Raw genomic sequence first — 23,957 nt, forward strand, 5'->3', positions numbered from 1 at the left:
TGCTGTATTTTGCCTTCTGCTGCACATTGCCTTACAGTTGTGCTGTCTGACCCCCAGTGTTGTGTGCCCTGTTTGTTTGCTGTGACACCTGTCTCATTTGTTTGCTTATCAGAACCCATACCCACCCCTTTTCTGTTTCATACATCACTCATGGCTTTGTCTCCCTTGCGGTATCCAATTGTCTTGGGCCCAGTTGCTTAGACACCTTTATTAAATGCCTTTATCAGGCCTGCTGCTGCTGTTGCTCCCTGTCGTCGTCCCCCTCCTCTTGAGCGCTGTTGGGACCTGCTGCAGATTCTGTCATCTTTCATGCTGAAGTTGATAAGAGCAATGTATTTCATATTCCTGTTTAATGGTCAGTGCAGCCTTTGGCTCAATCATCTGATAAGCATTTATTTTTGCTGCTCTATAAACATCTTGACAGTCTTTTGGGGGGGGGGGGGGTGCTTGCACAATGTCACTCGTATTGCCCTTGGAGTCGGCCCGGGTTGCATCTGGCTGGGGTATTTTACTCACTGGATTCCCAATGTAAGTATTGCCTTTTGGTGCTAATGAGCTTGACGGTGTGCTGAACTTAGCCGTGAGGCTGCTGAACCCCTATATCCAAATACATCATTTGTGGTGGTCAGGATGGGGGCCCCAGGCTTGATGCTGCTTCAATTGGTGGGTTCTACACAAATCTGTTGGATGTGAGCTAGGCGCTTGAAGACTGGGCTGCATAGGTCTGCTAAGACCTGTTGCCTTTGCGAAAGGACTGATCTTGAGACTTGCCTAAGCTGGACGGTGTGAGGGCACCTCATTTCGCCCTTCAGCCGCTCACACATTGGGCAGCTTGTAACCACATCATCACGGTCACTGAAAGAGAGCTGCCACTGAGGCGGGCGTTCAGCTTCTGAGCAGGTTTGAAGGGCCTCAGAAATGGGCCTTTTGCTATAGAAACTAAAGTTTTAACATGTCGGATCAGTAATTACGAGAGCTCCCAGTTTTATGGTATTTATTATTTTGCTATTTCCGTCTGTATTTATCCATATTTATTTTGTTGCTAATTTTATCCATATTTGTTTTGGGTTTTGTGGAAAAATGAAGCTGAAATTAGAATATTTCCACATTTATTTAACTGATAAAAATGCACTCATGCTTGAATGTCTGCCAGGTTTCAGTGCTGTGAACACCCGCTGAAGATAAATCAGTGCACTTGTATGAAAATTTCAGTATCAACCTTGTGCATATCTACTTCTGTTAAAGCCTCTTTACTAAAATTCCTTTCTTTTGTACCCCCTTATCTATCAATTCACACATCTATTGGCCTGGTAGATGTGGCAGACAGTATTTAGAATTACTCAAAAAGCAACACAATTTCCATTTTTATCCACATTTAAAAATAAATGCAGTCAAGAAAATGAGTCAAAATCAGTAAAAACGGAAACAGGGAGCCTTGATTACAACCCATTGTTTCAGCGACCGGTCTCTTATTGTACTGGCACCTAATTATTTAGTGAATTGCCCACCATAAAAACAGAATGGAATTTTAATTCCAGCATTCCCCCATAACCAAACCCTCACAACGGCGGCTGTGTGATTCATCTGCCTCTTTTACCTTATTTGCCCAAAATTGGGAATGCTCAATGTGTGGTGAACAAAATTTCAGCTATGGGCACTTCTGAAAATAGACCTTGAAAGACATATGCAGTGAGAAACTCACAAAATAGACCCTGGAACAAATGTCACACTGGCATCGAGTGCATCCCTCCTCCTCCTGCACGTAGCAATGAAAAATGTATACACAAAACAAACACTGTGTAGAACAGTCTGACCACTCCGGGTTCTGCAAATTAGACACATTAACATCACATGGTCATCCCACCTTGTTTGTTGGCTAATCTTACGATAATGCACTTACCTACTCTGCCCTTGGTTAAAGGGTGTAGTCGTTTATTTTTTTCAGGGAATGTGCCTAATTTCAAGCAGTATTTACTAGTAGTTTTCCTGCATTTTCTATGTGATGGCTCTGTCCTTTATGGGCAGACTATGAATCTATATGAATTTATATGCCAGGGACAAGTCAAGTGCTTCACCTGCTTAAAGAGTCTGACCAATGGTGATCCCTAGGTGAGGGGCACCTACTCGCTGGGAAGTTTGTCGTTCTTTGGAACCAACAGAGATGCAAATGTTTAAAGTGTTATTTCTGTTCCTGCTGTACTTGATATCAGATACATCCCTGGCAGTTCCAAGTGAGGCCTGATCCTTTCTTTTCTCCCTTCCCACAGTTTGAATTGGACATAGAACCGAAGGTGATCCTGAAGCCGTCGCTATTGGGGAGCATCCAGACTGTGACCCAGGTGGGCCAGAACGAAACCCAGGAGCTCTCCTTTAGTGAGGCCGCCACTAAAGGTACGCAGCCTCTGAGCGAGAGCGTCTCCGAGTTTGAGATGCTCGCCCGAGCAGGTAAAGGCACCTTGTATTGCTGTCCTCTGCACTCAGTGCCCTGCAGTGAGTGGACTCTTGGGGGATAGTGCCACTACGGTGCATGTGATCTACATTTAGCATTTTTTTTCAATTATTTATTTTTATCTATTTTTCATTCCTGAATGCACTTGTTTTTTCTCAATGCTCATGATACCTCATTAGTTCTGTCTTTTAAAAGAGTTCTACGTGACAACCCGGTGGCGAGCTATTAATTAGTCTTATCGTCTTGAGTGGACCAGTATGTCTAAAGACTTCTTTAATGACCTGCCCACTATAATTGATTTGGGGATTCCTTTTGCTCCATTAACCCTTTGCCTACAGGGGGTATAGTTGTCCAACAACGTCCCCATCTCATATAATGAGCCTTTTCAGATTTTCATAGGATACAATAAACAGGTGATTAAGAAATAGAACTTGATGTTCAAGGCATGTGTACTGTAGATACACATGCTTTGCATCCTCCTGCCATCTAGTGTTGGGTCCAGATGTTTGCCAGTTGTTTTTCTTCAAAGAAGTCTTCTCCAGTCACAAGGTAAGGTGGCGACCCCTTTCAAAGATACTACGCATGGGCATAGACTCTATTGTTAGATTGTTTTCTTCCCGCTCTCGGGTTCAGACTTGCATTGCAGCGTTCCGATTCGAAACCGTTAATCTTGATCCCTTCAGTACGTAATTTACTCTACCCTCGACTGTATTGTTTCGATCACGTTTTCCACCTTCTGCATGTTGAAAATTCAGAAAACCTTTTATTATTCAGTTGGGAAACTCTAACCGCGACCTATGGGTCTAGCGCGTATTTCTCTATCTACTTACACTCGAAAATCCATCGTTGGATGTTCTGCCGATGGAACAGACACAATTTCTATTCTGTCTTTGGTGCCGTCTTTGGTGCCAATCCAAATTCCCATGCACCGACCTTCATAAGTTCTGTAACCTCTGTCTCTTCCCAGAGCATAAAGAGGAGGAATGCAACGCTTTTTGGTTGTTCCAATCCAAAAAGACTCTACGGGGCCGTCGAGCTTTATGAAGAGAGATGCAGAGACAGAGTATTGAGGACACCACCGATATCTCCGGAGAAGATATTGAGAACGAAGAAATGGAAACGTTGGAAGGAGAGGCTTTCTCCATCCAGGACTCTGATTCCGAGTTGGAGATCGAACTAGAGTCCAACAATATTCCTGCTGGACAGGGTGCCATGAGTACCAAAGCCCCTTTGCCCACTAAACCCGCTTCAACCAAAAGGCTATTGGGCCACCACTGCCATCAGGCCTGAATATAAAATCCCGCTCAAACAGGAGGAAGACGTGGCTACGAGTCCTTTTATTACACCTCAAACCCCTCCAACTTCTTCAACAGCACCTATTATACCAGCTTCGCACCCTCTACACATCGCACCACCAGGCTCTCCAAATACAAATCCTCATATAGGAGATGATGATACCTATGATCAGCCACCGCCTGATCCATGAGATGACTACAATATAGACCTACCTGGAGACACAGGCCGTGATCTATATCTGGCTAAACCTTCCCCTCCTGATGATACTACATATTAGGAGTTGATTGCTAGGGCAGCCGATTACCATGGGGTTACTTTACATAAAGAAGCCCTAGAAGATTTCCTGTTTGAAACCTTAGGAAACACATACAGAACATCTCAATCCTTGCCTACGTTAAAATGTATGATGAAGCACGCCATGGATATTTTTAAGGATTCAGTTAGGGCACGTATCCTAACACCTAGGGTGGATAAAAATATCAACCCCCTCCATCTGACCCTATTTTTATTAAGGGTCAGTTGCCTCTAGATTGTTTAGTAGTTTCTAACACCCATAAAAAGGGCAAATTCACAAACCTCAGGGTAGGCCCAACCTCCTGTTAAAGGATCAAAACTAATAGATGCCTCTGGGAAGAGAGTTGTTGCTCAAACATTGGCGCATAGCCAATACACAAGGCCTATTGGCTAGGTATGATAGGGCACACTAGGGTGAGATGGAAGAATTATTACAATATCTCCCAGAAGACCACAAAAAAGGGGCAGGAAATTGTGCAAGAAGGCAAGCTCATCTCCAATTCATCTATCAGATGTGTTTTCGATCCTGCAGACACTGCAGCTAGAGGAGTCAACACCAGCATTTTACTAAGGAGACATGCATGGCTTAGAATTTCTGGTTTCAGGCCAGAAGTTCACCAAATGATTCTTAATGCACCTTTTGATAAGGAACACCTCTTTGGGCCTCAGACTAATCGCTTGAAAAGATGAAAAAGGACACAGAAGTGTCAAAATCTATGGGCGCATTTCAGTCTCCTTCTACTAGAGGTTCCTTCTAGGCTCCTTTTATAGAGGAGGCTCAAAAACTAATACCACAGATGTGGGTGCATCTTTATAAGAAAAACACCGACTCCATCATCCCCCTCTAGGAGATTCTATAAGGGTGGATGGATATAGAGGAAAGCATTTTATAGGGAGAGGTAGAGTACACCAAAACACACCTCTCCATCCACTAGCAAGCAGTGACCTGCTATCACTTCCCGATCATCTTTAACACCTGTCAGGGGAAGATTACAACAATTTCTTCCCATTTGGCAATCCTTATCATAAGATAAATGGGTGTTGAACATTATCTACCATTATTATTATTATATTTTTATTATATTTAAGCTTATAAAGCGCGCAGATACCCGGAGGTTTCACGGCGCTAGAGACCAATGGTGAGGGGAAAACAGATACATAGCTCAAGTGACATTATTGGTTGAAAAGCCATGTCTTGGCTTCTTGCGAAATTTAAGATAGCAAGGTTCCGTGCGGAGAGATAAAGGAAGAGTTCCAGAGAGATGGGGCCAGGACGGAGAAGGAGCGACCGCCCATCCTGGCTCTCTTGACTCTGGGAACTTGGAACCTATGCTGATTAGAGGATCGAAGGGTACGAACAGGACTATATCGATGCACTAGGGTATTCAGGTATGGTGGGGCATTTCCTGTGTTTATCCTGTGCATGTAGCAAAGGGCCTTAAATTTCGTGCGGTTTTCAATACGTAGCCAGTGCAGTTTACGAAGTGAGTTGGAGGTGGGGGATGTGTTAGTTAGTTTGCAAAGTAGCCGGGCCGCCATATTTTGGACTGTTTGTAATTTACGGGTTACCTCTTTGCATGCTCCCAGGAGAAGAATATTGCCGTAGTCCAGTCTAGAGGTGATTAAGGCTTGGACTACGGGTTTCTGTGTCTCCTGAGGGAGCATCCCGATGATTTTACGAAGCCCCCTGATGATGGTAATACAGGTGGAGGAAGTTTTTACCACATGATGTTTCATGGAAAGTTGATCATCGAAAATGATGCCCAGATTACGCGCTGTTTTAGATGGCACTGGGGGTTTACCCATTTGTGAGGGCCAATGTTGGGGGCCCCACAGGGTAGTGTTCTTGCCAAATAAGAGAAGCTCTGTTTTTCCCCCATTCAGCTTGAGTTTGTTTTCGTGCATCCACTTAGCGATGTTGTTAAGACCGATACAGAGGGAAGAAGGGGTGGAATGGGAACTGGTTGAGAGAGATTAGATGATCTGTGTATCATCAGCGTACGAGTAGATGGTTAATCCTGCTTGTTCTGCAATGTAGGCCAGAGAGCTGACGTACAAATTGAAGAGTAGGGGGCTTAGGATGGAGCCCTGGGGAACACCATGCACTGATTTATAGATATGAGAAGCAGAGGAGGGGAAAAAGACTTGGAAAGTGCGGTCTGAAAGAAAACTGATGAGCCAGTTGAGGGCTGAGCCGGTGATACCAGACGATCTGAGGGTATTTATGAGGATGGGGTGGGAGACCGTATCAAAAGCAGCACTCAAATCGAGTAGAATGAGTGCTACGGTCTCCCCCCATCTACTCGGCAACGAATGGTTTCTGAGACACCCAGCAAGGTGGATTCTGTTGAGAAACCGGATCTGAAGCCAGACTGAGATGGATGGAGGATCTTATTAGATTCAACATGCTGAGTGAGTTGTGTGATAATATGCTTTTCTAATATTTTTGAGAAAACAGGAAGGAGAGAGATGGGACGGAAATTGGATAAGTTGTTGGTGTCAGCATTGGCCTTTTTTAATAGTGGTTTGACCATAGCATGTTTCCACGCGGAGGGGACCTTGGCTTCTCTAAGGGAGGAATTAAGTAGATCCAAAATAATATTAAGAGAGGGGGTGTCCAAAGTTTTTAATATTTGAGGGGGAAGCGGATCCAGTGGAGAACCAGATTTAATATTGTTGATGATATTGATAAGTGAAGCTCTGTTGAGAAAGTTCTAGGTGCTGATTAGCTGGACAGGTGGAGTATGGATTTTCTCTAAGTGTTTGACTTCAGGAAGGATCATAGACACCGATCTATTAGTGGAACTATTCAGCTGCCGAGGAATGGTAAGCTTGTCCACAGAAGCTTCTGGGACAGATAGAGTGGCTGAATTAGGTGATTTTGGGGAGGGGGAAAGGGGGATCTGCTTGGCTTGTCAAAATCAGAATAGATAGAATCAATTTTGGAAATACAGAATTTAGCTAGGGAATTGCACTGTGAGGTGTCTAGGCAGGGCGCTTTGGGCTGGCATGCTGCTCCCGATAATTCTTGTACTGCCTTAAAGAGAGCCTTGGGGCGGTTTTGTGCCTCAACTATTGTGATATTAACGTAGTCTCTTTTTGCAGTTCTGCAAAGTATATGGTAGTTATTTAAGGCAGTCTTGTATCGTTGTTTAGAGCCTATGTCATGGTTATTGCCTGGAACTCCTAAGCAACCCTCCCAGTATTCCACCTCTCTTTCACAAATTGTCTTTAGAACACCATCTGCTCAAGCACGAGTATAATCTCTTCTGACAAAAGAAGCTGCAGAACCGTACCTAACAAAAACAAAATGAATGTGTCCTCATGTAACGCAACTGGTGCTATGTAAAGCGCTCTGATACCAGACACCTTCGGGTCAAGTTCGCGCTATACGAAGACAGCAAATCCATGACTTCCCATATCTATACGTTTGCCTCATAAAAGCCAACACACATCCCAAGTGTGTACAACACACGCAAACTACCATAAACATTCTGCATCAGTTGGAATTTACAGTCCGTGCACAAAAATCCCATCTTCAACCCACTCAAATACAACCATTTGTAAGAGCCATTCTAAACACTCAAATGGCTCTACCATATCCCAATGCAGCCAGAATTCACAATTTTCAAACTTCAGTTTCAAAACAACCAGTATCTACCAGTTAGAATTTTCATGCAGTTACTGTGGATGATGGCGTCATGCTTTGCCATAGTGCCTCATGCAAGACTAAACATGCGTCCTCTACAAGAATGCTTAGCATGCCAATGGAATCAATCACAGGGTCAGCTGACAGATCTAGTTTTGGTAGACAGCCGCTCCCATCGCTCTCGGCAGTGGTGGCACACAAAATTAATCAAAGGGCGGCTCTTTATCAACCATATTCCACAAGACGTGCTCACAACAGGCGCATCTCTTACAGGGTGGGGGGCACATTTATAACATTTAATAGTTCATGGCCTTTGGGATACCTCACAACAGAACCCTCACATCAACTACCTAGAACTGCAAGCAGTTCAGCTAGCGTTAAAACCATTTCTAAATCACCTGATGGGGAAAGTTGTCCTAGGCTGTACGTACGGACAATATTACAACAATGTGCTGTGTACAAAAACAGGGGGACACACACTCGTCACGTCTCTCAGACCATTTGGCGTTGGGCAACTCATCACAGGATCCAACTCATGGCAGAACATCTTCCAGGAACCGATATCTTTGTCGACCTCGTCAGCAGAATGAGGCAACAAGTACACAAATGGGAATTCTACCCAAAAGTAGTTATTCCGTACTTCCAAAAATGGGGATTTCCACAAATGGACCTTTTTGCCACAACAGAGAACTCAAAATGCCCAGACTTCGCCTCCAGGTCCCCACACCCTGTATCCACAGTCAATGCCCTATGGATGAACTAGTCGGGGATATTTGCTAATGCTTTTCCGTCTCTCCCTCTCCTTCCATTTCTAGTTCGGAAACTCACTATTAGAACTCTCGATAGTTCCACATCAGAAGCTTCACATAACTTCAAATTTGCTCACACAGAACCATTGAGAAATCAGACATCCAAACCCCAAGGAATTCAACCTAGAGCTTTGGCTCCTGAAGTCTTAGGAGTTTGGATACTTAAACCTACCACCTGGTTGTATGACAATTCTTAAGAAAGCAAGAAGGCCCACCACTAGTGCATGTTGTATTAATAACTCAATTGATCTATCTGCTAGATGCATCGATGCACATATTATTTGCTATGTTTTGCATCTGTAGCTGCATATCTGCAAAACAGACAACAGGTATCCCTATTCAAAGTTGCAGTAATAAAAGCTTTTATGGAAGGCATTAAAAGGATGATACCACCTAGGGTACCACCGGCACCTGTCTGGAACCTTAACATTGTTCTCGCAAGGCTTATGGGTCCACCTTTTGAGACTTTACACTATTGTGAATTACAATTTCTTTCATGTAAGGTTGCCTTTCTCATTACTATCACTGCACTAAGACGTGTTGATGAGCGACAGCGATTAACCTTGGAAGAACCTTTTTCATCTTCATAAAGAAAGTGGTTCTTCGTACAAACCCAAAATTCCTTCCCAAAAGTAGTTTCTGCGTTTCGTATTAACCAATCAGTTGAGTTACCTGTGTTCTTCCCTCAAACTGATTCAGTAGCAGAGAGAGCTCTACATACACTTGATGTCAAAAGATCACTAATATATTGATAGAACAAAAGATTTTCGGAAAACAGCCTTTTGTTTCCTTTGCTCCACCTCATAAAGGAAATCCGATCTCTAAATCCCGTATTTCTAGATGGATTGTTAAATGTATTCAAGTATGCTATGTTAAAGCTAAACAAACTTTATCTATACCTCTAGAGCACATTCTGCTCGCAAGGTAGGAGCATTTGTGGCCTTTTTTGGCAACATTCCCATAGTAGACATATGTATGGCAGCTACATGGTCTACACCACACACATTTACTTAACACAATTGTGTGGATGTTAGCACATCAACAAGCTAATGTAGGACAAGCAGTTTTAAAAACACTTTTTTCAAACAACTGCAACACCCACGGGTTGGCCACTGCTTTGGGAGAAACTGCTATACAGACTATGCGAAGCATGTGTATCTACAGCACACATGCCTTGAAATGATTGTTACCCTGAAAGCATCTGTTCTTTGCATGTAAAGCTTTAGATTCACATGCACCCTCCCTCGTCCCCGGATACCTGTGGTTGTTGCCGTTGTTATTATTCACATTACATATGCATGGACATCTCCAGACTACATTTACTTTCTCCATTCTCACCCTCTTGCGGGAAAACAATCCAACAATGGAGTTGATGCCCATGCGTAGTATCGCCTTGTGTCTGGAAAGACTTCTTCGAAGACAAGCATTGGAAATGCAATAGGTCTCGCAGCATTAGTTAGTGCTTTTAGAATTGTTTATGGGTTTTTTTTGTAAATCTTTAGCATTTTTGTTTCCTGTAGCCAATGCTAAAGAATTACAAATAAAAAAAGCCATAAACAATTCTAAAAGCTCTAACTCAAATGCTCCGAGACCTATTGCACTGTGTGAGGGTGAGGGGTTGAGGGTGAGTGAGGGTGAGGGTGGGTGAGGGTGAGTGAGGCGTTGAGGGTGAGTGAGGGGTTGAGGGTGAGTGAGGGGTTGAGGGTGAGTGAGGGGTTGAGGGTGAGGGTGAGTGAGGGTGAGGGTGAGTGAGGGTGAGTGAGGGTGAGGGTGAGTGAGGGTGAGTGTGAGTTAGGGTGAGGGGTTGAGGGTGGGTGAGGGTGAGGGGTTGAGGGTGAGTGAGGATGAGTGAGGGTGAGTGAGGGGTTGAGGGTGAGTGAGGGTGAGTGAGGGTGAGTGAGGGTGAGTGAGGGTGAGTGAGGGTGAGTGAGGGTGAGTGAGGGTGAGTGAGGGTGAGTGAGGGTGAGTGAGTGTGAGTGAGTGTGAGGGTGAGTGAGTGAGGGAGGGTGAGTGAGGGTGAGTGAGGGTGAGTGAGGGTGAGTGAGGGTGAGTGAGGGTGAGTGAGGGTGAGTGAGGGTGAGTGAGGGTGAGTGAGGGTGAGTGAGGGTGAGTGAGGGTGAGTGAGGGTGAGTGAGGGTGAGTGAGGGGTTGAGGGTGAGTGAGTGAGGGTGAGGAGGTGTGAGGGTGAGGAGGTGTGAGGGTGAGGAGGTGTGAGGGTGTGTTGTGGTAAATAAATAAATAATACCCTATTTTTGAATGTATAAATGAATAACAGATAGCTCAATAAATAAGAGTCAAGATTCGAGGTAGTAGGAGTTTCGCAGGTTTATTACAGCATAAAGGACAGGAACAGGACAACCTGCATAGGAATAGGATGGTAGGGCCCAGCAGCGCTGCTGGTGTCAGGATCGGGACAAGGGAAAAGGAGACCTTTCTTTTAACAGTGCATGAGCATATATACATAACGCAAACACATAGCATTACATTGCAATAGGCGTAGCAGTGGGTGGAGCAAAAGGCGTGACGCGTAGCAGTCGCGAAAGATAAGGGTGAAAAGAGGTGTAACAGGGCGTATACATAGACATGTGATGCAAACGTAACAGAATATGTCATGAATGGGGCGGAAACCATGGAGGGGGCTACCTGAGGAGCCGGGACCTCTACCCTGATGGTGCGCGCAAACTGGCAATGACGTATCACTAGGAGAAGCTGGGGGCTATGAACTCTGTGCTAGGAGCAGAGACTGAAGTCTGGAGAGTCAGGGCGACATGTACCTAAGTTAGAGAACATGTTGATATAAACTAGAAGTCAGGAGGGGAAAGGCTAACAGACTCTAAGACTGGAGCATGCATTATTCTACATGTAGTGCGTGATGAAGAATACGAAATGACCATTAAATACAGTATTTCTCTTACATGGAGCCGGAAAGGCTAGACAATGACGGAAACTATTGATGCAGTTCAGTAGCTTAGGAATGCAGAGAAGGAGGACTGAACTGATAACTGAAACTATAACATACTCTTGGCAGACTCAGAGGCAGAGCCAGGCTGAACCGGGCACTGCGAGGCAGGAAGTAAGTGAAGGGTCGAGGATACAGGTGGGGGCTGTATCGCTCCTCAGCGAGGGCTCAGGAGACAGGAGCTGAATCTGGTGTCCAGGCCCTTTTGAGGCCTAGAAACGGGGACTTTACAATGAAATAACGTGCACACTGAGAGACGTGGCAACGTAACTTTACATAGGCCTGATATTCGTAGTATTCACGAGGACTGGAAACTGACATACTAGAGGTGGACACAACTATAATTGCGTCTTGAATCGAACATAGGGAATACATATGCATATTAATCATGCACACATAACATATGATGGATGACACGTAGGGACACAGAACATGGCAAAATTTACTTTTCCACAGTGTGAGGGTGAGGGTGTGTGAGGGTCCGAAGTAAATGGTGGCAGGGCAGACATCATAAGACAGAGAGAAACACAAATGTTAAGATAACAGTGCTCGAATCGGTTGTGAGAAGGTGGAAATGGGATTAAAGGAGAAAGGATGAAAAGTTAAGTAGGAAGAGGCCGGAAAGGAGACACAAAGGAGTGGATATTGCAGCACGGGGAAGCAGCTTGGAGTGCAGCACTGCAGAGCAGTTTACAATGGAGCACTGCGCACGTGGCAGTAGATTAGAGTGCTGCTGCGCATACTGGGCAGCAGCTTAGATTGGAACACAGGACACAGGGCAGCTTATACTGCAGCGCCGCACACAAGGCAGCAGCTTGGAGTGCAGCACCGCGCATGGGGCTACAGTTTGAGTGGAGCACAGCGCACGGGAATTGCTTGAGGACCTTGGCAGGGAGAGAGCCGCAGTAGCCTCACATGCTGCTCTCTAGGATCGGCCTCATTGATGCACTACTCTTTATGAGAGCCGTGGCATGCCCGAAAGCTGCTGGGTGACACCAGTCTAACTGCGCTGACAGAAACACTCAAGTGCGCAGCTTCCAAGGAACGCATGTTAGTCTCCCAACAAAGAGTCAGACTAGCGGCCATTTGCTATCTTTTCTGCTGCCATTGTCATGCTCTGTTGCTTGCAGATAGTCAGATGGCAATAGAGGCACTGTGAGAGCTGGGGTTGGCGATTAGGGAGGTGGTGGGGGAGGGGTTAATTTGCAAAGCGTGATGGTTTTGGAAGACGGAACGGGGGCCCCCAGAAAACAGCGTGGTGCCTACACAAATGCACAACTAGTATTGTCTGAAGCTGCACTGGCGAAATATAACTCACACCACGTGACTGGCAGCTGGCAGAACAGAGTTGACATGTTACAGGGGACCGTACCGTGGACTAGACGATAAACAAGCCGTCTTAATGTCTGTGGATATGGGAAAAATTATTCAAAAAACACACGTGAACATCTTCAAAATGATGTCACATTTCGGGCGTAAAAAGGAAGCAGGAAGAAATAAACGACGTTAAACACGGGGAATTGTGGAACTGTTAGTCTACACTCCAGCTCCATGAAGTCCTGTCCGGCGTATTTTTCACCCAAATGTGTGAATTACTTGATACTCCCAAAATAATAATGTTAAAAAACACATGAAATTGTACGAAAACAAAAGAATTTACAACGAGCATTAGATATAAATGATTGACAGTCATGATCACGGAAGGTCTACAAAATCGGGGGAGCACTTTTTGATGCGCATTCGCTCCAAGGGATTGCTCGACCAATTGATGAAACTGTCCCATTTCAGACTACTTTACACTTGGAACATGCTTCTCTTTGATCTTTCGACTCACTGTTTACTATTATCAGTGTAAGGATGAAACGCGACGTCTTCAAGATGGAAATACTGTATAAATCGTATTTGTGCAGAGTGACTGAATATTATCACTACGAGGAAAGACGAAAACGTGTTTGAGAAGGCAACAGGAAAGAACAAGACGGAGGGAAGAGAGGGGAGGGGGGAGGAGAAATGCGTCTCTGCCGGAGCAGGGGGCGGAGCAGGGAGAGCGGGCTTTGAAATGTAATTGACACGGCCGGCCGGTCGTGAAACTGAAAGCATGGCCGGCCGGCCGTGAAAGCCTTTGATGCGGCTGGGGAAATGCGAGACGGCGGGAAGGGGAGGGGGCGGAGCGGGTAAACAAAGACGGACGTGCACGCGCTTTTAAGCTCAATGCGCATGCGCATTGAGCTTAAAAGTCACGGGCACTGCAAGGAATCGCCACGATTCCTTGCAGTGTGGATAAAGAGTGGATAAGTCCCAATACTCTCGCTTGCTCGATGCGCATGCGCATCGACAGGCGAGACCTAAAAAACCAAGTGCAAACATCCAGACCCAACACTAGATGGCAGGAGTATGCAAAGCAGCTCTACGTGCCAAGAACAGATGCTTACAGGGTATGCAACATAATCCTTTTCAAATCTGGAATGGAGGTGAGTTATAAAGATGTAGTTAGGAGAGCCAGCATGTTTAGTCACTGTTTTTCACAGACTTCCAGACAGTTTGAGGTGCCTGTTATTCTTTTATGAGCAGGGAGTTGAGTAAAGAGCTCTTTAAAGTAGAATTCATGCCATTTTCTTCAGATATAGCTTGTGCTCTTGAATCAGCTTTTCACAATGTGCATTACCTTTCTTTATGGATTGTGCGCGTCGTCCGTCCTTTACTACAACAGTTAAAGCCCATCCTGGTAATTCTGTTGTGCTAGTTTGTGTTTTTTGAGACCTAAAAGTGCTTCACATTCAGATGCCTGTTGCTACTCTTCCTATTTCTTTCACCTTTGTAGAAGAGGAAAGGCCAGTGGTGTCTTAGATGTTTACGGCCGACACCGTGCTCCGATTCTAGAATTGCGTCAAGGATGAGGGTTAACACTGTGGAAGATGCAGGGGAGCCTGCTTTCACATTCCAGCGTGACCGGGCTGATATGTTTTTATGATCTGAGTTTGGTATTCTCAATTCAAGGAGCAATAATTTGATGTCCTTACAGTTCCATGATTTTGACGCTGCCAGGACTGTGGGAGCCTTAGCGCTCCAGCTCCCTCTGGAAGGTTTGACTTAAAAGGGAATCTCCCAGCTGTGACCTTCAGGCCTGGATCGGTCTGGTGTCTTTTAAGGAGCTGGCTGGAAATTCCAGCGTAGAGCGGTGCCATAGTCGAGGCGGCTGGTGATGAGGGTCTGTGTGACTGTCTTTCTGGTGTTTGATCGTGATCCACCTGAAGATGCAGCAAAGCATGCAGGTGTTTGGACGCAGGAGGAGGCAACTGCATTGATTTGTCGTTTAATGGTTAGTTGGCTGTTGAGGATTTTGCCGAGGTTGAGTGCATCGTCTGTCGGTGTGGGTGTTGGTCCGTGGTCTGCTGGCCACCAGCTGTTGGTCTCATACTGAGGTTTTCTTCTCGAAGATAAGTACTTCAGTTTTGTCGAAGTTAAGTTTGAGGCAGCTGTTTCTCATCCAATTGGCTACGTTGGCCATGGCAAAGTTGGTTTCGGTGTTGTAGGGATCCTCGGTGAGCGAGAGGATTCGTTGAGTGTCATCTACATAGGAGATTATGTTGAGTCCCTGGAATATGACGATATCTGCAAGGGGGGGGCTCATGTAGACTTTGATCAGGGTGGGGCTCAGGGATGATGCTTGTGGTGCGCCACATATGTCTTTCTGTTTGGAGGTGAAGGAAGACAGTCTGATGCACTGTGTGTGTCTGGAAAGGAAAGAGGCGATCCACTTGAGGATTTTAGTTTGACTTAACCCCACCAATTCAAGAATAGCTTGATCTCAAGGGAACAGATAATGCTGAATTCTGCGGAACAGTTTGGAGTCCCTTATATTCCATCCTAAGGTGAGCATTACTGCCACAGTCTTTTGTTATTCTCTTCTTGAAATAAAATTCCTTTTTGCCATTCCTGTGTCTTTATTTGTATTGTATCCCTCAAGTGCTTGTGTTTTTTCTTTTTTTATAATTTCTGTGGTCTTAACCCCTTTTGGACCCCCCCCCCCAACCCCTCAAGAAATATTTCCAATTCTAATCTTAAGCTTTAGCAGTGTGTTCTTATGTTGTACCGTTAGGCGTACTTGGATAGAATATTTCAGAGTAGTTGCTTTTAGTTTCTGATCGCTAGCACCCTGCTTTGACCTCAACTAATTTGGACCATGCCTGGGATGAAGTGTTCCAAGTGAGGAGTGTGCCCATGTGGTCCTTAATGGTCAAAAGCGATAATTCTGAGTTCCAAATGTAGCATTTCTGTACTTTTCCTTTAGCAAACTTTGGCCACACAGATCTCAAACAGCGAGATGAAACGTCACCACGTTTCAGTGGCTCAGAAGTTTTTCTGACACTTACATATTATTTTTTTTTGTTAGATTTTTTGGTTTGATGAATTTCAATCCAGCTATCCCTACGGTATAATACAAAATGTGTATCTGCTATGCAAGTTATGTTTTTCCTTGAAATGTCCAGACAAAAACAGAATCCTTCCACAACAGTAGATTTTTTTTTATTAGAAAAAAAAGCATATGTGCTCATTTGGTGCTGGCACAGTGGACACTGCCACCCCGATTGCCTGCAAACAAGGGGATCGAGGGTGACTAAAAACTATCAAAAGAATCATTCCAAACTGACCCTCCCCCAAGAGGTCTTTGCTAACACCAGACCTAAAGAGAGCAGTAGTGGTTGTGGGATGCTTGAACTAACTCTGTCAGTAGTAATTACACTCAGCTGCATTCCAATCATCATTCTGTTATTCACCAAGACACCTCCTACAGCAATATGTAAATCAGTCTTAACCCTGCTCCAATAGGAACCGTTCTCCCCAGTCCTCCTCTGAACTACAACCCCAGACAGGTTTCGCCCTATTTGAGGCTTGTCAGTAAGGATTCAGCTTAGTTCCAGCGGCACACACAATGACCCTGTGGCCGCTCTCCAAACAGGGCTGGCACTCACCAATTGCCCTTAACTGCTAGTTTTTCAAGTAAAACCCGGCTCTGTAGCCCTCTAGTGCATTCTGGCCAATGTGCTCTATCTTTGCAAGTTGCTGTTCTTTTAAAGGAGCAAAATTTGATAATTGTTCATTTAAATTTTTCTTAGTCCCTGACACGTTTAGTTTTTCCTGTTCTCCTAGGGGCTACCAGTCTTTGGTTGAAGCTTTCTTTCCTTTGGGTTCCCATCATTTGAGAATAGTTTATTTTGCTGGTTTTCTTAGTTCACTTGCCTCCGTGGTTATGGTCTGTTGCCCTCTTGTAGCCTCTTCCATATTCGAGCACACAGCTTTCCACGTGTTTTGGTTTCTTCCTTTGGACCAATGTGGAATGCCTTTGTAGAAACATACGCTTGTGCCTAAGTGTACTTTATCTGTACTGTGAATAACGTTGGCAGCAGTGGGACTCTTCAAATCAGAGCTTAGATTGTGTTCCATGCACTTTGATTTCTATGAGACCTAATGCAGTTTCCTTTCTCTCTAATTTGGTGCAGTGTGGCCGCAGGAGGAGTACATTGTGGAGTATTCACTGGAGTACGGATTCCTTCGGCTGTCCCAGAGCACACGACAACGCCTCAACATACCAGTCATGGTGGTAACTCTCGGTAGGTGTTCGAAGAATCATCTATAGAGTGAATATATGGGGGCCCCATTGTAAGCAGTGTTTCATTTCCATGCAGTATATCAGTCCTTCATCTGAATACTGGTACAGGGCCTAGTCTTCTAGAGTTGTGCCCCTCTTCCCCTGCCACACCCCAAGGAAGCTGTGTTTTTTACACTGGCAGTAAAATGAAATTGTGTTGATGACTGGGATAGGTTCTCCTTTTTATTTTCTCTGTATTCTAGTCACTAGACCACATCTCTAGATTCATAGGTGTAACAGCTGTGGAGATATGGCAGTCGGTTTGTTTCTCCCCTTTGGTCTCTCAGGGATGTTGAGTGTACTTCCTGAGAGACTAGATGGTTTCAGGAAGGCCTGAGCGACTGGATGATTTGAAGACAGACCCTGAGAGACTGGATGGGTTGAGGATGGGCCCCTGAAAGCCTGGATGAGCTGAGGGATGGGCCATTGAGAGACAAATGGGTTAAGGATGGGCCCTGAGAGCCCGGATGGGTTGAGGATGAGCCCTGAGAGCCCGTATGAGCCCTGAGAGCCTTGGATGGGTTGAGGATGGGCCCTGAATGGGTTTAGGATGTGCCTGGATGGGTTGAGGACTGGCCCGGAGGGTTTGAGGACGGGCCCTGAGAGCCCGGAGGGTTTGAGGACGGGCCCTGAGAGCCCGGAGGGTTTGAGGACGGGCCCCGAGCGCCCGGATGGGCTGAGGACGGGCCCCAAGCGCCCGGATGGGTTGAGGACGGGCCCCAAGCGCCCGGATGGGTTGAGGACGGGCCCCGAGAGCCCGGATGGGTTGAGGACGGGCCCCGAGAGCCCGGATGGGTTGAGGACGGGCCCCGAGAGCCCGGATGGGTTGAGGACGGGCCCCGAGAGCCCGGATGGGTTGAGGACGGGCCCGAGAGCCCGGATGGGCGGAGGACGGGCCCGAGAGCCCGGATGGGCTGAGGACAGGCCCCGAGCGCCCGGATGGGCTGAGGACGGGCCCCGAGCGCCCGGATGGGCTGAGGACGGGCCCCGAGCGCCCGGATGGGCTGAGGACGGGCCCCGAGCGCCCGGATGGGTTGAGGACGGGCCCCGAGAGCCCGGATGGGCTGAGGACGGGCCCCGAGAGCCCGGATGGGCTGAGGACGGGCCCCGAGAGCCCGGATGGGCTGAGGACGGGCCCCGAGAGCCCGGATGGGCTGAGGACGGGCCCCGAGAGCCCGGATGGGCTGAGGACGGGCCCCGAGAGCCCGGATGGGCTGAGGACGGGCCCCGAGAGCCCGGATGGGCTGAGGACGGGCCCCGAGAGCCCGGATGGGCTGAGGACGGGCCCCGAGATCCCGGATGGGCTGAGGACGGGCCCTGAGATCCCGGATGGGCTGAGGGGAGCTGAAGACGGGCCCGGATGGACTGAGGACGGGCCCCGAGAGCCCGGATGGGTTGAGGACGGGCCCCGAGAGCCCGGATGGGTTGAGGACGGGCCCCGAGAGCCCGGATGGGCTGAGGACGGGCCCCGAGAGCCCGGATGGGCTGAGGACGGGCCCCGAGAGCCCGGATGGGCTGAGGACGGGCCCTGAGAGCCCAGATGGGCTGAGGGGGGCTGAAGACGGGCCCGGATGGACTGAGGACGGGCCCCGAGAGCCCGGATGGGTTGAGGACGGGCCCCGAGAGCCCGGATGGGCTGAGGACGGGCCCCGAGAGCCCAGATGGGCTGAGGGGGGCTGAAGACGGGCCCGGATGGACTGAGGACGGGCCCCGAGAGCCCGGAGGGGTTGAGGACGGGCCCCGAGAGCCCGGATGGGTTGAGGACGGGCCCCGAGAGCCCGGATGGGTTGAGGACGGGCCCCGAGAGCCCGGATGGGTTGAGGACGGGCCCCGAGCGCCCGGATGGGTTGAGGACGGGCCCCGAGAGCCCGGATGGGCTGAGGACGGGCCCCGAGAGCCCAGATGGGCTGAGGACGGGCCCCGAGAGCCCAGATGGGCTGAGGGGGGCTGAAGACGGGCCCGGATGGACTGAGGATGGCCCTGAAAGCCCGAATGGGCTGAGGACGGCTGAGGATGGCCCTGAAAGCCTGAATGCGCTGAGGACGGCCCCTGAAAGCCCGGAGGGATTAAGGACGGGGCCCTGAGAGCCTGACAGGCTGAGGATGGGCCCATGTGAGGATCATGTAACACATTTTTTTAAATAGTTTTTTCCATGTAATTTGCATCAGAGAATGTCTTTTGTCCAAAAAACTTGTTTACGCAGATCTGCGAGATGGAAGCCTAACAGAGGCTTCATTTTTCATGAATGTTCCAATAACTCCTATAACTGCTTGGCAGCATTCACATGTGCAGAGGAAAAAGCATGCTTTCAACCGAGACCATGAAGGGAACATGTAGCCTGCTATGCTTACATTAGGCAGATTACATGAGGGGATCCTAGTGCCCTCGACAGTGATGTTTGGGGAATGAGAAATCTGTGCCATGTTTATTATGCCGATGTACATTTTGCTACCTTCACTGCAGTGCTTAATTAAACTGTGCTGCTGCAGTTGTAGGTGGGGAAATGCCCACGGTCAAGGTGGACAGGGCAGCTAGGGCCCCTGGGGTTGGAGGGGAGGGTATAGGGGCACCACCCGTTAAAAACAAAAAAAATGGCAATCACCGCAGGGCAAACACGGACGTCGAGGGAGTGTCGGTGTTTGTCCTGCAGTGAAATGTCCGCCAATTATTTGGTGGTGCCTATTTGATGAAGATAATCAGTCTGTGTGTCGATGCATGGACGCCATTCTCTGTCAAGACGGTAAACAAGTCGACGCTAGCGATCTCTGCATCTTCATCCATTATCTTGACATTTGTCTTGAGTGACTTTCAGAACGTCGTTTGTCAGTTATTTTTCTCCTTTGACCGACCTCTGGTTTTTAGCAGTAGGTCGTAGAGGGAGTATAAGATATTGAAATCCAGATCTTTCCAGTTTTCTCTTTTTTCTCTCTTCCTCAGCGCTCTAAAACTTGTACCTTCCCTGTCTTTTGAAGTTCTTTCAGACATCTTTTTTTTTGTGTATGTTTTATTGCTATTTAAGAATAATATTTCACAGTATGCAGTTTAAAGATAAATAAAAGTACAATAGCCTGCTACCCCTGCACAAGTAGCAATGGCACAATTTTTTGGGGGGCGGGGGGGCGGCGATCACTTTACCCCCTCATGTACACCCTCCCATTCTTTAGCGAAAGAAGGCCCCCAAGGATCTTACGCCCGCTGTTGTGCACCATCAAGGCCCTCAGAGGGAAATCCTCCCACGGAACTCTATTAACGTGTGACCAATTTCTGACCTCTGGCCATATTCAGCGTAGTTCCCAGAGTCTGAAATTCCTGAGGGGCATCAGCGAAGGAAGGCCATATCCAGTGAGCCATTGCTGTATTTTTAGCAAATTGCAATAACTGACCGGTCCCTGAGGCAAACGAGTCTAAGGCATCTGCTCAAGTGATAAATTATCATCTGCTCATTGCACGCTGTCTATCTACAGGTCGCGTCCAGTCAATGAGCTAAAACGGGTGCATGGTCCAGATACACATCTCGGGGGCAATTGAAGCCCTACGAAGGACCCGATGACCCACCTCCCAAGCCCGTCTGACCACAAACGGCATGGACTCCGGAACCCCTGTCCCAAGCATCAAGAGCTCTGGCAAAGGAACCCGTTTGCATGTACCACTCAACAATCTTCCTTCCCAGTTCTGCCCTTTGTCAAACAAACGCACGGCATGTTGTAATTGAACTACTAGGTAATAAAGATACAGAAATGGTAACTAAAGCACCCTCATCTCTCTGGGCCGCTTTACAGTCGCTAACCCAACCCTCTTCTCCAGTATTGAATTTTTCATTGATTCACATGCTTGTATCTTCTCCGTGGTGGCGGTGGCAGTCTCATGGTATTTAAAACAAGCAGCACATTAATAGTTATAGAAAGGCAATTGACATTGTTGACCAATTTACATTGTTTTAATAGACCCAAACTTCAGCCAATCAGAGACCAGACACTGAAGCACTCTTCCCCCTACCGAGCCGCTAGACCTCAGATTTCTAACCACACTTCGTGTGTGAGGGAGTCTCCCTGAGTTCCGCTTTTTTGTTTCAGTTTGTCAACTTTCGACCTTTGCCTTCTCTCAGGAAGGGACCATTCTACTGCTACAGCCTTTTGGGTACTGTTTTTCTTCAGTATTTGAGCATCATGTCAGAGGGATCCAAGAAAAGACTTTTCAGGCCCTGCTGGTCTTGGGAAAAACAAACACTTTTCTCAAACGATCCCCATGTGGTTAGTCTCTACTGTTTACATCCTCAACACAAGCCCAAGGAATGTAAGCGCTTTAGAACCTTTTCTGCTAAAACCTTAACAGACCGGGAAGCCAGGTTGCTCCTATGGCTCCAGAAGAATAAATCCAGGTCAAAATCGGTTATGAGGATGAGGCTCCAAGTCGTTCTCCACCCTAGCGCAAGTGCACAAATGCGGGCTCTACCTCCTGTGATGAGGACCCAAAATGACTGTTACAGGAAAAACCTATGGGTCTGGAAAATCAGTCACAAAAGACTCATCCTCCGCTTCCTCTCAAAAGAAAAATTCTACCTCTTTTGTGTCTGTCACTCCTCTTAAGGAGTCGTCGTCTCTGAAAATCAGATTGCCGATGGACCCGTCCACGAGAACATAGTCGACTGTATGCTCCATTCCTGTCATGATGTTTCTAGTGGCTTCAACAATGTCGGTGGCCGCTTTGTCAACCAAAGTGGTGATGACGAGCACCTTGTTGGCGGCCATATTGTCACTCGGGACTTTCAAGTCTCCAGCGAAGTTACCAGCATTGGTGGCCATTTCCATTAGGTAGATCACACCCACTTAGTCGTCTGCACTGTTGTTGACAAGCCAGTCGACGAAGCAGGAAAGGTCTACGCTCTTGGCTCCAGAACAGACGTCACCAAGTCAAGTCTCCTCGTTGCTGCCATCTCGACTCGATGACACAGGAATACGGTAACAAATGACTTTTTGGTCCCGCTTACAGCTTGTCACAACTACCAATGAAGTGCCATGAGACTGACCAGGAGGAAGACCCTAACATAGACACTTCCCCCCCCTAATTGTAAGGGGATTACTCTTTCGCTGCTCGCCAACAGGCTAAGTCCCACCGTTATGACTCGTTCCAGGAACACTATCCTTATGAGGAGCCTTACGAGGAACACCAGGGCTCCAGCAACGATACCATCTCTGTGCATATTTCTTTAGCCACTGACTTGAGGCACATGCTTAGCAATTACTGTAAGCGTTTCCCAGAACCAAATACGACATTATCACTCACTCCGTGTCGCAAAGAACCACTCTTCGCTACCCCCTTACCTAAAACTCCGGTACCTGTTCGCATGCAAGAGTACAGAGCGGTACCACCGCCTGTCCCCATCCGAGATAACTACATAGATAGAGACGCTGATGACCAACCTGAGGAGGGAGAGCGATTTCAGGATCCAACTGCATCAGGTCAGGAATGAGATGATATTTTGTCCCTTCATCACCTTCACCAGCAAGTACTCCACCTGAGGACATTGGATGTTTTCACCAACAGCAGGAACGTGGCTCAAAAAGGTTTGACCTGCCGCTCCCAGTAAAGCAGACGGACTGCTTTTTGTTTGATTTCAAGGGCTCTGCCAGAAAATCTGTCTGCTCTATTTCCACTGTCAACCAGATTTGGGACGAGGGCCATGAGATTATGAAGAACCCAGCACCGGTCAATGCTGTCATCCCTGACTGGATTAAAAAACACAAGGCTTTGGATACTTCACCGGCTTGTTTAATGGGTCATCCTAGACTAGATTCCATGTTGATGCAGGCTGCCCAACCACGCACCAGAAACCCTTCTGCACCCTGTTCAGCACCACCGTATAAGGAGGGCAGGATGCTCGAGAACATCAGAAAGCGTTTCGCAGCAATGGCAGCTACTTCCATCCGGGCTGCAAATGCGCTGGCCATTTTTGGTCGCTATGACTGCCAAATGGGGTCAAAACCATATGCCTTAATGGAGTTCACACTGGATGACAGAAAGGAGGCGAAAGACATCTTGCATGAGGGAGCTAGAGCGTCCTCTGAAATCATAGAAACTGCCATGGACCTCTCCTCCACCGCATTTAGGCAGATGGCAAGTGCGGCAGTATTTCCCGGCAGGGCTGGCTGAAAGCGTCCTCTTTCTGTCCTGAGGTCCAATCCAAGATTCTGGATATGCCCTTTAATGGGGATAATTTGTTTGGGAAACGTGGACGATGCTGTGCAGTCCATCAAAGCAGTTATGGGTACTGCACATTCCCTGGGGACGCTCCAGCAGTGATTTTTACAGTCCTTTCATGGAATTAGAGGAGGAGGAGGGCCATATGGCCAGAGGTCTTCCTTTCAGTCACACCAATATCTGCCAATTCACAGCAGGGATATCGACCCCCATACACTGGGCATCAATCTTACAGGCCATCCACAACTTTTGCTCATACAAGAAAACCAACGCGAATACTACCCCCCCAACGCCCCTCCCCCCTTTCAAGCTGGGGAAAAATCCCAAGACCCCACTAGAAGACTGACAATATACAGGCTCTTGCCACCTTGCCACCCCAGGACTAATCAGTGGGAAGAGTATCACTTCAGACAAATGGGTGTTGGATATAATCCATCATGGTCACACTCTGAAATTTCTTCAGAAGCATCTCAAACATCCCCCTCCCAAGAGAGCGCATCAACACCTCACTCTCTTATAACAGTAGATATCTCTGCTTCTCTCAAAGGGAGCTATAGAGGAAGTTATCTTGTAGAGCGCAGCATGTGTTTCTATTCAGACTTCTTCCTCATCAAGAAAAAGTCTGGGAAATGGAGTCCCGTCATGGCTCTCCA

The 23,957-nt window shown here is 47.4% G+C and overlaps 1 protein-coding gene across 2 annotated transcripts in view; it reads left to right on the forward strand.

Moving 5' to 3' along the window:
* TMEM259 (transmembrane protein 259) overlaps positions 1 to 23,957 on the forward strand; it is a 135,205-nt gene that overhangs the window by 49,491 nt on the left and 61,757 nt on the right. The window contains exons 3-4 of one of the 2 annotated variants that reach the window (XM_078670678.1): positions 2,268 to 2,445; positions 16,958 to 17,068. In XM_078670678.1, coding sequence (XP_078526804.1) covers positions 2,268 to 2,445; positions 16,958 to 17,068 — 289 coding nt within the window. The remainder of the gene's footprint in view (positions 1 to 2,267; positions 2,446 to 16,957; positions 17,069 to 23,957) is intronic. The other variant, XM_078670679.1, reaches the window with a different exon arrangement.

This window comes from Lissotriton helveticus, chromosome 12 (genome assembly GCF_964261635.1).
Source record: "Lissotriton helveticus chromosome 12, aLisHel1.1, whole genome shotgun sequence".
Taxonomy (NCBI): Eukaryota; Metazoa; Chordata; class Amphibia; order Caudata; family Salamandridae; genus Lissotriton; species Lissotriton helveticus.